Source organism: Xenopus laevis, chromosome 7L (genome assembly GCF_017654675.1).
Source record: "Xenopus laevis strain J_2021 chromosome 7L, Xenopus_laevis_v10.1, whole genome shotgun sequence".
In the NCBI taxonomy this organism is placed as follows: domain Eukaryota; kingdom Metazoa; phylum Chordata; class Amphibia; order Anura; family Pipidae; genus Xenopus; species Xenopus laevis.
This window is the reverse complement of record NC_054383.1, coordinates 100,131,185-100,147,574: the sequence shown is the minus strand read 5'-3', so window position 1 is coordinate 100,147,574 and position 16,390 is coordinate 100,131,185. Positions and strand designations below refer to the sequence as shown.

Genomic DNA, 16,390 nt, shown 5'->3' with positions numbered 1-16,390 from the left:
ACGTAGATGATTCTGGGGTGCTCCTAAAGATGTACCCCGGCCCGGTGCAGTTTTCAGCAAACAGTAGCACTAGCCTGGGGTACCAGGTAAGTGGAGTGCTTAACATTTGGTACCTTCCTCCCTCTCCCAGTGGTTTTAAATGTACTTATCCTTTAAAGGCAGAGACACACGCTCAGATTCGGGGAGATTTAGTCACCTCTTCTTCGGGGCAACTAATCCCTCCAAACTGCCTCCCGCCGGCTAGAATTTAAATCACCGGCGGGGTGGCAATCGTTGCACTTCGTTTTCCGAAGTCGCCTGAAGTTGATTCACGAGAAAACTTCAGGCGACTTTGGAAAACAAAGAGCTCCGAGTGCCATCCGCGAGGCAGTTCCGGGAGATTAGTCGCACCAGGTCCATATCATCTAACCAATTAAACATACAACCTGCAGGGAAGAATGGATTAAAATGATTCCCTGCAGTTCTTCATTCCTTTCTAAATACCAACAGATAAAGGGATGATCTAAGTTGGCTTACTTAGAATATATCAAAATAATAAATCACAATATGATTGATATATATCTATATCTATATATATATCTCTATATCTATATATATATATCTCTATATATATATATATATATATATATATATATATATATATATATATATATATATATATATATATATATATATATATATATATATATCTATATATCTATCTATATAGATATATATATATATATATTTATTTATATATAGAATTCATCGGCACTCACCAGTCACGTAGCAATTTGCCGGGTGCTAACCAAACTATTATAACAGTCCATGAAAGCACTCACAGCAGCCGCCATAAAGCGTATATCAGCAAGTCTTTATTTGTGCATAGTGTATAAATATATATATATATATATATATATATATATATATTCCTACGTACATGCATGTAAAAGGCATTGTTTGGAATGGAAGTTTGTATTCTTATAATTATGTATCACATGCTCAGTAAAAAAAAGAATAAATAAAAGACAGGATTTCTGCTTCCAGGTCTCCACTGAAGTCCAGTGTATTATAGTACTCCAGGACAAAGAACACTCCCAGAGTGGGGATGACAAATCCCGTCTGCTGACTTCACAACAAACATGTTTGAGTCAGGGTAAACCTAATGAAGGAGGGGCTTCTAGGTTTAACTATTGCTCAGGGAAGTAGTCTGGTGCTGGAGGGTAATAACATCCCTGCACAGTTCTGTATTTAAAATCCCAACATTATATACATCTTTCCCCTGCCAGAAAATCTTGCTGCTTGCTGCTTCTTCTCGCGAGTTTTCAGATCCAGCACCAAAATGTCAGACTACAAACCATCCAGCTCTTCACAGCAGGTAATTACCTCTCTTGTTGTTCAGGGTGTTAACCAAGTCACGGCATGTTTCCACAAGTACACATTTTTTTTTAAAGTGATACTGACATTTGAGTTGGTATATCTGGGACCACGGATCCAGTATGAAGTTACTGTTTACAAGTACTTTAGAGGGTGTCACAATTACAGTACTTCCAGTTGCACATGACTTTAGGTCAGAGGTCACTAACTAAGGGTCTCACACACCTTGCACACAGGTTAGACTAACATAAATGCACCCCAAACACCAACCAACACACACAAAACTTGCTGCCACCAATCTCAGGAGAGATATGTTCATTCTTATACAACATACACACGTGATTCCACAGCTACGAAAGGGTTAAAACACACACACGCTTCCATTCAGCATGCAGACAGGTACACAATTTGGGCTAGGGTTGTTTAGAGCATCAAAGACAAACTTATACCATTTTAAATGTAATATTATAAAAGATATAACAGTGCAAATTAATAAAAAGATGTTACAAAAAGGCATACATGCATACATTTTTTAAAATAAAACGGAAAAACCTTTACATAGCGTCAAATATAGAATATCCTGGTCCTGGAGGCAAGGGGAAACAAATGGGTCCTTCTAAGCAAATCCAACTTCCTAGTCAGAAGAGCTGACTATTTATCAGTGATTTCAGGGACATCAGGTAACTGGACACTCCCCCTCCCTCATGAATGCAAGGGGGCGTTGCCTAGTAGGACACAGTTTTTTATGACCTCCTGTCAGTAGGGATAGGACCAAGAATATAATAACCATAACTCCTAACAGGCACATGGTAGAGAAATGATATTATATTCATTGGTTATTCATTTCCCCATGGATTCCATAGATTAAACATCAATACTGTGTGACCTGCCCCTGCCCAGATATTCACATCTGATAAACTGAGCACCAAAAATCATGTTTGGACTTATTTCAAAGCTAATATTACATTGAACCCATCACCATTTTTTATACTGTTGTACAACAGGTATGGTTTCTGTGAGGATAAATATGTTTGTGTATATGTTATATTGAGACCTCCACATCACCTATGTGGGGCCTTAATGTGAACTCTGAGTCCCCTTCCTTGGGCTTTCACCCCTACACATGGAATGGCCGTTATGAGTCAGGGCTTGGAGCAGAGCATCACAGGCTGTGACCCCTTTCCACATGGCTGATTCCAGACCTTAGTGAAGAGAGGCCTATTACATATCTGAGTTTGGTACTGGCAGAAATGTTTTTTCATGATTCCTTGGCCTGTTTTATTAACTCTTACAGGCCTGTATCATGACAGAGGGCATTATAGCAAGGTAGCGGTCGGTCTTAAAAGGATCAATGCGCCAGAGGCCACCTCTTTAGTACTTTCCAGAACATTTATAGTATACTTAGTATAAATATATTTATTCATATACAGTACAGTGGCGCTGCGCCAATGAGGCTAGTTGAGAAAATTACCTCAGACGACAGTGCCCCACTAGGTACCAGGGGCAGTACAGTACAGGTATAGGATCCCTTATCCGGAAACCCGATATCCAGAAAGCTCTGAATTACGGAATGGCTGTCTCCCATAGACTCCATTTTATCCAAATAATCCAAATTTTTTCTCTGTAATAATAAAACAGTACCTTGTACTTGATCCCAACTAAGATATAATTAATCCTTATTGGAAGCAAAACCAGCCTATTGGGTTTATTTAATGTTTAAATACATTTCTAGTAGACGTAAGGCATGAAGACCCAAATTACGGAAAGATCCATTATCCGGAAAACCCCAGGTCCTGAACATTCTGGATAACAGGTCCCTTACCTATACTAATAATTATATGCACAACTATGCAAAACATTGTGCAAGTGTTGGTGCCTGGGGCATAGGTATAATGTGTAAAGGAAAATTTGTCAGAAATTCAGCAGATAGTGGGGCATATTTGCCAACGCATTGTCTCAAATATTTCCTTGTAATAAAAAGTGCCATATATATATATATATATATATATATATATATATATATATATATATATATATATATATATATATATATTAGAATGCACAGATGTACAAGTATGCCAGCGCCATAGACTAAGATATCATGTAACCCTGAGTGATAATGATTATTCCAGGAATTTATGACATCTTACTTTGTTACCATTTAGGGGGTTATTCAGAATTTTTTTGGAATAAATGAATATTTCACTCCAGTTTAACTGCAATTTCGGGGTAAACTTTACTTTTGTAAATTCCTTCATAGACTGGATCATTAACACACTAATGAAATGGGTTTAGTTGACATCACTGCGGGGATTTTACGTTTATGAGTTGCATGGAACTCTATGGTGAAACTCTTTGCAACAGGTGATAGTGTTTATATGTCTCTAGAATCAGTATTTCACCTTCCTATATATGGATGTATACATTTAACATACAGATTTACATACAAAGCAACCATTAACTTATACAAGAGGTTAAAAAGGGCCCTCCCCAAAAGAGTTTACAATCCACAAGATGGTAATGATGGTGGCAACTCTAAAGGGCAGATTTATTTCAAAATGTGAGATTAGAGCTTGCCACAGAAAAACTCAACCACTTTCTATTCATTGCTAAGGAATTTTTAGAAGTGTTTTTATTAATGGGTGAAAGTTCACCATTTGACAAATACGCTTCTAAAAATCCTATAGGAATGTATAATAAATGTGTGCAGCGAGCTCTGGTCTCACATTTTGATAAATCTGCCCCTGTGTGTCTCCAGGCTCACATCAGGGGTTTTTCATTAGTTATTTTTATTGCAGTTTTGTAAGCAAAACACCTAATATGGGGCTGGGCAGATTTCAAGAATCCATGCAAAGCTGCTGTTACACCCACCGGAACACAGAGGTGTACCGTATATCCGCATGTTTGCCCACAATGTCCTTTCATCTACTCGTTCCCACATCTACACCGCAGGTAGATTTCAGCCTATATAAAAGGAAGGATAAAGATTGCCAGTGTACTGTTTGCCTTTAAAAAAAAAAAGTATTACAAAAAAATTAGGTGTTATTACCACACTTTAGCCAAAATATATAAGCTAACATGCCACGTCAAGGCCCCTAATAGGTCCTACACTGCCTATTAGCATTCTATGTCTGTAGTGCATGTAAACGAGAATTCGACTTTAAAGTCAACTTTTAAGTCACATGACCAGGGGCAGCTGGGAAATTGACAAAATGTCTAGCCCCATGTCAGATTTCAAAATGAAATATAAAAAAACATGTTTGCTCTTTTGAGAAATGGATTACAGTGCAGAATTCTGCTGGAGCAGCACTATTAATTGATTCATTTTGAATTTTTTTTTTTCCCATGACAGTATCCCTTTAAAGTTAAAAAAACTCCTACCCCCTACCCTACATAGACCCCCCTCCCTCCTCCCCCCAGCCTAGCTGCTACCCCGGGCAAATGGCCATAACTCTTTACTTACCCCTCTGTGCATATTCTGTCATGGGGAGTTCACGGGTCCAAGTGCACAAAACTCGTAAGGTTATTTATTAATTTACTTTGTGGCCTGAAATAAAGTTCTCAGTTCTTTTACAAGCCTGTTTGTGGGATCTGTGAGTGCCTGCCATTTTCTGTTTGGTTGGATACCTCCACCTTGAGTTGTAGGTCTGGGGCATGTGCACCCAGACCCCATAAGTAAAAAGAATGCAACCCCTGTTACCTAATAATAACTTAAACCACCTCAGACCCCATGTATTATTGGTGAGATTACAAATTTATTGGCCTTGCATTGGGAATTTTTTTCTTTGAATGTATAATAATATTGGTGTACTGGTTAAACAAAAGCTACTTGTTTGTTATCTAATCTAATCTGACTAATCTAATCTTCCTAAAAACAACAGCTAATAAAAAGGCTTATTTTATATTCTCCATGTATGCAAGGAGAGATAGTCCTGTAAGGGTAGGAGTTTACGTGCATCCCAGAGTTAAGTGAGTGGGAATACATTTTCCCATTGGAGTAGTCTTGATTTCTTTGAGTTAATATGTAGGTAATTTTAACTTGATATTAAGGGGATATCTGTTCTTAAAACTAAAGTAACCTAAACTGTCACTTGTATGTAATAATATTTATTAGAATTAATAGATAATTGTCCCCATGATTCTCACCCAGTGCATATAACCAAGAAATAGAGCATACAAGGTAATTGTGGGGAGAAGGCAACTTCGTACTAAGGTTAATCGCCTGCGCATCACGGTAGGGGGTCAGGGGGCCCTGGACAGTAGTTCTGGTGGGCCCCGGGCCCCCCAGTCTGACCCTGTACCCATTTTGATGTCTTAGATGGGGTGATAAAAATGGGGGTATACCAATACCATACATAGTCTGACTCCTCCTTGTACGCTAAATGTCTAGATGATTTGCTTAGCCTTATATGTTTTTCAGAATATATTGCAACATATTATTCCCAGTTCCAACGGTCCATAGCCTAGTAAACATCTGTTAGCTAAACATTGCCGTTGTGGTATTTCCAGTAATTGAGCACCACTTCTGCAAAAGGGGCCCCACGAGACATGCTGGCACTCTGGAATCTAAGTAACAGAGTGGAGATCATTTATTTGTATGGCCTAGTATAAGTTATATGAGTGACCATTGTCCACAGTAGACCATTAGCCCTTATAGTCCATCCTGCCTTGGGCCCTATAGCGTTGGGTGTCATAGAGGGCGGGGGTAACAAATATCAACCCTCTGACACTAGCCATTCGACCGTTCCAGATATATTTTATATAAACATGTGCTGAGAATTTGTGTTAACATTAAACAAAAATATCATGCCTATCTACTGTCTATTGGCCAGTTTGTATTGAAATTGTGCTAAACTGTGAGCAGGGTGGGAATTATGAACATGTCATTGTTTGTGTTGGAGTTGTTACACTTGGTTTGTTTGTGTGTGAGTGTCTTGGGAAATTGTTGTATGCTTATTTAAATGTGGGTTGTGTGCAGCGTGTATCTGTGAGTGCTAAATGTAGGTTTGCTTGTGTTTTTTATTTTTGTGGATGGGTAGACAGTGAATCTTTGAATGTGTACATTTATTTAATGTCCTCCAGAGGAATCCCAGACAAAACACATTTAAAGCATTCCAGGTCTGAACCATGTCAGAAAAGGGAGCTAAAAGCCCACAGGAAACCTTACATCAGAGGCTGACGCAACAACATATTCTATGGTCACCTTCAGTTTTTTTTCTCACTCTTTTTAGCACATATTTTATTTTTCTTTAATGCTTTCTTCTTTTATTCTCCTTTATTTTCCTTTCCACCTTTGATTTGGAATTAAGGTTCAAATTAACTGGCTCTGTAATTGCTTGATATCTCAAAAGTAAAGGGCTGCTGTTCTGTATCGTAACACCAGGTTGGATTTGCACTAAAATGCTAAATTGTAGGCACCTCACAGCAGGGCCCGCCTTCAGAAATCATGGGGCCCTGTATGGCAAAATTTTCTTGGCCATCTGGTCCCACCCACCCCACATCTCACCCACCCCACACAGACATCAGAGTTAAAACATTAAACCCCCCTAAGTTATAAAAAGCCATTGGTGGCCAGCCCCCCCCCCACATGTTATAAAAAGTCATTGTCGATCAGGGGGCCCCCTACAAGTAGGGATGCACCGAATCCAGGATTCGGTTCGGGATTCGGCCAGGATTCGGCCTTTTTCAGCAGGATTCGGATTCGGCCGAATCCTTCTGCCCAGCCGAACCGAATCCGAATCCTAATTTGCATATGCAAAGTAGGGGCGGGAGGGAAATTGCATGACTTTTTGTCAGAAAACAAGGAAGTAAAAAATGTTTTCCCCTTACCACCCCTAATTTGCATATGCAAATTAGGGTTCGGATTCGGTTCGGTATTCGGCCGAATCTTTCACAAAGGTTTCGGGGGTTGGCCGAATCCAAAAAAGTGGATTCGGTGCATCCCTACCTACAAGTAGATAAAAAATACTGTCAACCTGCCCCCGCCCCACAAGTTATAAAAAGCCATTGGTGGTCAGCTCCCCTCCCCACACACACACATGTTATAAAAAGTTATGGGTGATCAGGGGGCCTTGTGCAAGTAAAATAAAATACTGATGGCCAGGACCTTCCTTTAACTAAAAAAAAAACATTGTTGGCCAGGCCCCCCTGCTTGCCAGTGTTTGGCTCTTAAAGGGGAAGGAAACCTAGTTGGCACAAAAACCCTCCCGTGTGTTGCCCACCCTCCCTCCTCCCCCCTCGCCTACCCGTCCCGCTGGGCAAATGCCCCTAACTTGTTGCTTACCCTTCTGCGCAGGTCCAGTCCAGGGAGTTCACAGACGACATCTTCTTCCACGCGATCTTCTTCCTGCGTGGAACGGCGTTTTGGCGCATGCGAAGTAGATCGTACTGGCGAAATGCTCCTACTGCGCATGCGCTGGTCAAAGCAGGAAGAAGATTGCGTGGAAGAAGATGTCGTCTATGAACTCCCTGGACTGGACCTGCGCAGAACGGTAAGTAACAAGTTAGGGGCATTTGCCCAGCGGAACGGGTAGGGAGGGTGGGCAACACACGGGAGGGGGGGAGGGTTTTTTGCGCCAACTAGGTTTCCTTCCCCTTTAAGGGGCCATGCTTCACTTACTTGATAAGCCGGACCACCCTGCTGTCAGCATGCTGCAAGCTTCAGAAGAGAGGACTGGAGCTCCCATATGTGCAGGATTTTTCTTCTATTCAGTTCTCTGTACGCTCATTGGTCGATTAAGTTTAAGTCCTGGCACAGCTGCATTGGGATTGGATAGGCTGGAGGGGAAGATCCTACTTCACTTATCCAATCCCTGTACAGCTTTACTGGGACTTATCCTAAACAACCAATTCAGATTTTAGTAAATAACCCCCTAAATGTCCTCTGAATAGGAGACTATTCATACACGCACCAGAGCTCCTGTGCTCTTTTCTGAAGCTTTCATCACACTTACAGCAGGGGGGCCGGCTAAACAAGTAAGTGAAGCATGGCCAAGCCCCCCTAAGAGACACAAAAACCTGTCCCCCCTGTGCCCCCATGATGGCGGCCCTTCCTCACAGTGGCAAATTGTAGGCTAATCAAAATGGGACTTTACGCTATTCAGAAAGGTACATGCTTCTTGCCACTTGGGCATAATGTCAATATTCCAGTTTAATTTGCACAGGAAACATTTTTGCAGCATTATACCCTGATGCTGCAAAAAGGTAGAATCCGAAAATCCCCCATCTCAGACCTGTCGAGGTCCTGTATTAGTCAATGGGAGAGGCACCTATCTTAATTTGACGTTTTCCTGGTCTGCACTGTGTTTAGCCCAAAAATCCGACTTTTTTGTTTTTTTGCGAAAAAAGTAAGAAAAATTCGAGCAATTTGGGTTATCACTCGATTTTATCGAGTTTTTCATGATCTGCTTGAATCTAGTTTTTTTTATTAATAAATATTCTAAAATTGGGCATGGTAGTTTGGTCGGGTTTTTTAGAAATAGATTCAGATTTTAGTAAATAACCCCCTAAATGTCATGAAAAGGTGTTACTTTCAGTGTTGCCTTGGCATGATGTGTCTATACATAAAACTGAAGTGCACATAGTAATTTAAATGCTAGCACCATTTGTGGCCGACAATTATGGCATTCATGCACACAGTGACTACAAAAAAGACCTTAAATCTTTTTTTTTTGTTTATTTATGCCTGCATTGGTAAATCACCCAAACACTATTTCACTGCATTGTTGGTCAAACAATTTATTTATTATGCTGTGTAAAACGAAAATCACAGAAAAATTTGTGTGAAACAGCTGTGTAAAATATCCCATGGTGTGTGTAATTTTATGCCATGCGAAAGGCAGATTTGGCGCCTATATTTTACACACCTGTCTGTAGGCCCGGATTTGCGGCAAGGCCGCATAGGCCCAGGCCTAGGGCGGCAAAAAATATGGGCGGCATGCCGCCTAGCCGCATTATGGGGACGTGTGCAATTCAATTACAGCAGCTGCGCCGGTGTTTTTTCGCCGGCGTGCTGGGAAGGGGAGGTGTAGGTGGACGCTAGGACCGCGCTGCCGCCTGGTCGGACCGCGCGGCCTAGGGGCGGCCGACAATGAAATCCGGCGCTGCCTGTCTGTGTGGTATATTATCCTGCCATTTTTTATACAGAATAATAAATATGCCCCTTGGTGCGCCATTTTTTTTTGTGCTTTGCACTTTACCTTCTTTAGTAAATAAGGCTTCATATATATGCAGCATCCCAATGAGTGGAAGACAAGGGTGGCAGAATTAGCACTAAAGTCATGTGCTATGAACTATGAAAAGGCTGCACAGTTGGAGAACTATAGACATTTATGTATTTCAGATGACACAAGTATATAGTAATAACAATGATCTTGGTCTTTATTGCAGCCAGAACGTCATGAAGAAAACATACAGTGTGTAAATGTTCTAATTGTGGGTGCTGGAAGTCGTGGAAAATGTTATTCACAGTATGCAGTATATTTCCCCAACCGAATGAAGGTAAATGGTTTCTTATCTTAGCATGTGTTACCTTTTCCTGATCCTTGGCGGGTGCCACTGTGCAAGCTGACACCTGATTAAAGGCATGGGTGCCACAGAGCAGCTTCACTGTGAAAACTATCCAGTAGACAATGTTCATTAGACTGTGAATATTTTTGGCCATGGGGCACAGTCATGCTGCAAGTAGGTTCTCTTCTTACATCACCAATCGTTCCTTCAGTGTCTCCTACAACGGAGTCGCATCTTCTTCCCTACCTCTTTCTGCTGGGGTGCCGCAAGGCTCTGTCCTGGGGCCATTACTATTCTCCCTCTATACTTCCTCCCCCGGCAAATTAATCAACTCGTACGGTTTCCACTACCATCTCTATGCTGACGATACTCAGATTTATCTCTCATCTCCTGATCTCAACCCAGAACTCCTAACTTGCGTCTCCTCCTGCCTGTTCGCTATCTCTACCTGGATGTCGCAATGCTACCTTAATTAAACCTCTCTAAAACTGAAATGGTTCTCTTTCCTCCAACTAACACCAGTAACATCCCCGAAGTATCCATCATAGCTAACAATTCCGCTATCACCCCCTCTCCCCAGGCCCGGTGCCTTTGGGTTATCCTAGATTCTGCCCTGTCATTCACTCCTCATATCCAGTCACTTATTAAATCATGTCACTTCCACCTGAGGAACATATCCAAAATACGATAATTTATCACCCAAGATGCTGCCAAAATTCTTATTCACTCTCTCGTCATATCATGTCTAGACTACTGTAACTCTCTTTTAATTGGCCTTCCCCTCCAGAGACTGTCACCTCTCCAGTCCATAATGAACACTGCTGCGAGGCTCATACACCTCAACAACCGCTCCTCCTCTGCCACGCCATTCTGTCAATCCCTGCACTGGCTTCCGCTACCTTTCAGAATCAAATTCAAATTAATGACCCTGACATTCAAAACACTTCATAACTCTGCCCCACCCTACATCTCTGAACTCATCTCTATATACTCACCCAACCGCTTACTACGCTCCTCTACTGACCTGCTACTCAACTCTTCTCTCATTAACTCCTCACATGCTCGCATTCAAGACTTTGCAAGGGCTGCACCCCTCCTCTGGAACGCTCTCCCACGGTCTGTCCGACTTTCTCCCAACCTTTCTGCTTTCAAGAAATCTCTTAAAACGCACGTCTTACGAGAAGCCTACCCTCACTCTGCTTAACTACCAAATGCAACACCACATACAGTACCACATTTCTCACCCTCTCAATTCGATTTTGCCCACTCCCACACCTTGTGTATTACTCCCTTCCCTTTAGAGTGTAAGCTCCTTTGCATAGGGCCTTCCTCACCTTTTGTACCGGTATTGACTGTGATGTATATAAATCCATATGTTCTATGTTTAGAATTCATGTGATTTAGTTGTATAAGCACATTTACTTTACAGTGTTACGTAATATGTTGGCGCTATATAAATACATGTTAATAATAATAATAAGTAAAGTACAAGACATTTGCCATTCTGTAATGAGAAGCACCATGCCATATTACTACTAAAAAACTTTTCAGCATAAAAATACCTTCTACATCTACTAAGCTCTTGTTCAATGACTGTAGTTTTATCCTACATGAAGCCTACATTATACCTATGACTATGCAAAAAGCATGAACAACTGCAAAATTATCCTAAAGGGATTCTGTCATGATTTTTATGATGTCATTTTTATTTCTAAATTACACGGTTTACACTGCAAATAATTCACTCTACCATATAAAATGTAATTCCTGAAAAAATAAGTGTATTTTTTAGTTGTAATATTGGTGTGTAGGCAGCCAGTTGTTCTGTTGTTAGGCTGCTGGGTGAGGAGGTTGGACCTGAAAATGTTTCTTATTTATGATACATGCGTTGTATGTAAAAAATTATGAGATCAGTCACACCTGTTTTTTTTTTTTTTTTTCATTTTTATTAAAAACATAAGAAAAAAAAGCAAATCATTCAAAACTGTAGAAATATTTCTGCATATTTTACTATGGGAAACATCTGGCATATTTTTGTCTTTTGTTTTTAATTATAGGTTTCCCTATACTTGTTTTTAATTTTAAGGATAGATGCAAGCCATTGTTTTTTATTCTTTAATTTTCACTTGGCAAACTTGTTATGTAATTTAAATATTATGCAGTAAGACTGTACTATGATCATACTATACCTTTGATCCTTTCCAGCTATTGAATACTAACTGGGAAGGTCACTGGTGAGCCTTTTCAGGCCATGGTGAATATTGCTTAGTTTGTTAATCTCATACTACATAAATACTTTATACAATCAAGGAATATGTATCAGCATATAGTGCTCACACTTTGAATTTCCCAAAGATTACCATCTCTTCTAGCCACCATAGTCTTTGTCAAGGGTAGATGTCAATGAAGAGGCCTGTTGTTATAAATGAGGTCAGCGAGGAAGCATCTGCTATGGCTGATTCTAGAGCTCTTGAATAAAGTATGGCAGTTTAATAAAGCTACTTGCTTCTTCAGTGGACTCTCGGTTAAGCTGGCCATACATACAGAGAACCGCTCTACCTTGGGATGGGAGATATTGGGTTGATGCAATTGTGCACCCTAGGGCCCAGCTATTGAATCACAACAAGGAGAATGCGGGTGGTGGGATCAAGCATTGCATCATGAACCAATGCTGTAGTCAATCTGATGGGTATTTTAAACCTGCTCGATCGACATGTGGCAGACTTTTGGCCAGATATCAATTGGGAAAGCCCATTGGAGGGCCTCATACACTGCCAGCTTAATCTGTCAGCAGTTTATATCTGCCAGTGTACGGTGACTTTTAGTGTGATTCTGAAACCTTACTTACTGAAATCAAATGAATCGGTATATAAAAATATAGGATCTATTATCCCCAATACTTGGGTCCTGGGGTTTTAATGGATCTTTCTGTAATTTGGATCACCAGTCTGTTTTCTAAATTAAATAAATGCAATGGAATTGTTTTGACACCAATATGGATTCATGCTGCTTAGTAGAAGATGCTGTTTTTTTATTATAGTGAAAAGGGGAAAAAACTATTTGCTTAAAATGGGCTCTATAGGAGAAGGTCTTCCTGTAATTTGAACGTTCCGGAAAATGGGTTTCTGAATAAAGGATCTATACATATAATGACAACTTTGAGCAAGAAAATTAAGACTAAAGCAATGTAAAAATAATGTTCTACCAAATACAAGATGCCAAAAATAACATTTCCTTTCTTAAGAGAAAAATAATAAACCTTAATGTTCTGAAAATCTGATAGAGAAGAACCTTTCGAGTTCTTTCAAGAACCTTCCTTAGAGCAATGTGAGGGAGGTAGATGCCTAACGGTGGCCATAAACGTTACAATTACGATTCCTGATTACTTTCCTGGAAAAGATCTTCCCAAGAAAGATTGTTGATTGAATCGTCAGATATACAGGGAGAAACAATAGAATTCTACCTGTATCTGAAGATTCAGCACCAACAATGGGCGATGTTCGGGTGCACCCGATCGAAATTTTTATGCCAGCACGATCAACGAGATGACCGATATCCAAGAACTCTCCCTCTGTTACCATACATACAACCCAGCCCAGTCCGACCCTGTACACACATCGAATATTGTACAAAAATTAGTTTTGTACGATATTATCAGTGCGTCTATGGCCACCTTAAGGGGAGGGGCACAAAGGCAGATTTGGGGAGATTTAGTCGCCTGGCGACTAATCGCCTCTTCTTCGGGCGGAAATCTCCCCGAACTGCCTTCCGCCTGCTATTATGAGAAAACGCCAACGCAGTGGAACTCATGGTGCTTCGATTTCTGAAGTCTACCGAAGTTGTCTCACAAGGAAACTTCGGGCGATTGCCGCAGCCGATTTTGCATTTAACAGGCAGAAGGCAGGGGGAAGGCAGTTCGGGGAGATTGTCTGCCTGCCTCTGCCCTAAGACTAATGTTATCAGGCCCAGACTGGCAAACTGTAGATTCTTTTAGAGCTTTGCAGATTTCTAACAACTTGTTTTTTTATAGCTTCTAAAAATATATTATGCTGAGCTTTCACCAGGGATACTCATAAAAATATATTTCCTTGCTTTCGTTTTTTTAAACTGTATATTAGCAGTGAAGAGAGAAACTCCAGGGAAACGCTGACAATACTGGCTTCAGAAAGAAAAATAAATAAGGCAAGCTGATCTTTGCTGAATGTTGTGCTTTTATGTAAACGTACCAATAACGACACCTTGTGGAGGATGATTTTTTTTTTTTTTTCAAATGTAACTCAATGAGTTAGTTTAGCCTCATATAGTGTGTTGCACTTTATGCTTTTGATTTTTAACACAATTCAGGGCAGCACTGCAATCCCAAACCCTATATCTTTTCTAACCCTATCAAAGGGTGAAAGGACAGTTCACCACAATTTACCAGTGGAGAAAACTAAAGTGGATAACATTGCTGCTTTGAAACAGCAAGTAAGGGTGGTGACACATGGGGAGATTAGTTGCCCAGCGACAAATCTCCCCTACTTCAGACCACTAATCTCTCCAAATGCCGTCCCGCCAACAAGAATATGAATTGCCGACGGGATGCCACTTCCCTAAGGAGTTTTCTCACTGCTTGTGTGATTTCCTCTGCATATTCTAGTGTCCTCTCAATATCCAAGTAGGTTAATTGGCTCCTTATTAAAAACAAATTGACAACAGTTTTATGTGTATGTGTGATAGGGATCCTTGATTGTGAGCTTGACTGAGCCCGGGACTGCTGTGAATGATGTATTGTCTGCAGAATATGTTGGTATGATATAAATAAAGCATAATAATAAAAATCCTATACAAATAAATAGCCCTATTGTTCACCTGTAGCAAACTGTCTTTTCACCTATTCTTAAATGTCTACTATCATCACCTGGTATTGTTTGGCAAAATACATACATACCTGAGAACCACAACACGATAATTTAATTGAACATGTAATTAAATAATATAGATCAATTTAACTAGAATAACTCATGTTACCACATGGATGCTTTCCAAGCCAGCTAGTAAAAAATTGGGTGTCTTTTTCCCAAAAAAGGTAACTTGAACTGAAGTCTGTCCTTTGTTTTTCAGTGTAATAATAAACTTGTGCCTTTTACTGGCTAAGTGATTCTGTAGCTCCCAAGTAAAAGGGAGGAGGCAGGGCTGATCAAAGACATCTTATCTCAACAACATAATAAATCGTTACCCTCCTTTGAGACATGAGAGCAGACAGAGGCTCCTCTATAACTGCCTATTGCTACATCTGTTTCATGCAGGTTATGCTGTCAAAATGATGCAACCATTGTATTAATAAACAACACAATATAGCTAAAGAATGGTTGTACATCAGGGCATGTTATTAATTAATGCAGGTGTTAAGAAGATGTGTGTTAATGGGTGTGCTCTCATACACCTCCCATAGTAAATCTGGTACTTATACAGTATCATGTAACATAATCTTGGTCTGCTAATACAGAAGTGTTAATAAAGTTATGTCTTCTTGAAGCAAGATAAGCATGGTGTTGGTGTGCAGTTTCTCCTCTGTCTAAAAGCTGCAGACTCACGTGAGATTGAGCTACACATTTTCCTATCTCTTCAGCAGAATGGCCACAGCAGCTATCCATATTTATATAGCACAACTAGTTTACACCAAGGGGCACATTTACTTAGCTCGAGTGAAGGATTAGAAGGAAAAATAATTCGAATTTCGAAGTATTTTTTTGGCTACTTTGACTATCGAATTGGCTGCTTCGACCTTCGACTACGACTTCGAATCAAATGATTGGAACTAAAAATCGTTCGACTATTCGACCATTCGATTGTTGAAGTACTGTCTCTTTAAAAAAAACTTCGACCACCTACTTCGCCACTTAAAACCTACCGAGCACCAATGTTAGCCTACGGGGAAGGTCCCTATAGGCTTTCTAGGCAATTTGGGATCGAAGGAAAAATTGTTCGATCAATGGATTAAAATCCTTCGAAACGATTATTCCTTCGATCGCTCGATCGAAGGATTTAACTTCGAGGGTTGAATATCGAGGGTTAATTAACCCTCGGTATTCGACCAATAGTAAATGTGCCCCCAAACGTAATGAGCTTTTTTTAATTTATTTTTTATACCAGCTGTGTATCTAGGTTTGCCACCTGGCTGGTAAAAAATGATGGTTGATCCTAATGTTATTAATAGGGAAAAAAGATAAATATATAAGAAGGCCGGTATTTTTTTCCAGAAAAAGTGGCAACCCTATGTGTTTCCTGTGTAATTTACCAAAACTATACTCATTTCTACTGGCTGACAATTAGGAGGATGTATAGGGCTCAATTAAAAAAAAAAAAAAGAATGTTTAAGCCTACAATGTACAATTCATCCACATCTTTCCCTGTTTTTGTCAGTCACAGATCTTGTGCCTCCTGAATCAGGTGCAAACATTTCTGCCTTACAGTGAATGCAACTCAAGGCCAACGGTTGTCCACATACATGCTGTTCCACAGTTGCCAAAAGGAGCACTTATAG

The 16,390-nt window shown here is 40.2% G+C and overlaps 1 protein-coding gene across 3 annotated transcripts in view; it reads left to right on the top strand.

Moving 5' to 3' along the window:
- Nucleotides 1-1,031: 1,031 nt before the first annotated feature.
- Nucleotides 1,032-16,390, top strand: part of LOC108696590 (putative 4,5-dihydroxyphthalate dehydrogenase) — an 88,351-nt gene continuing 72,992 nt past the window's right edge. For all 3 annotated transcript variants that reach the window (XM_041569382.1, XM_018226094.2, XM_018226095.2), the window contains exons 1-2: nucleotides 1,032-1,357; nucleotides 9,745-9,855. In XM_041569382.1, the coding sequence (XP_041425316.1) occupies nucleotides 1,322-1,357; nucleotides 9,745-9,855 (147 nt within the window). In that variant the 5' untranslated portion in view covers nucleotides 1,032-1,321. The remainder of the gene's footprint in view (nucleotides 1,358-9,744; nucleotides 9,856-16,390) is intronic.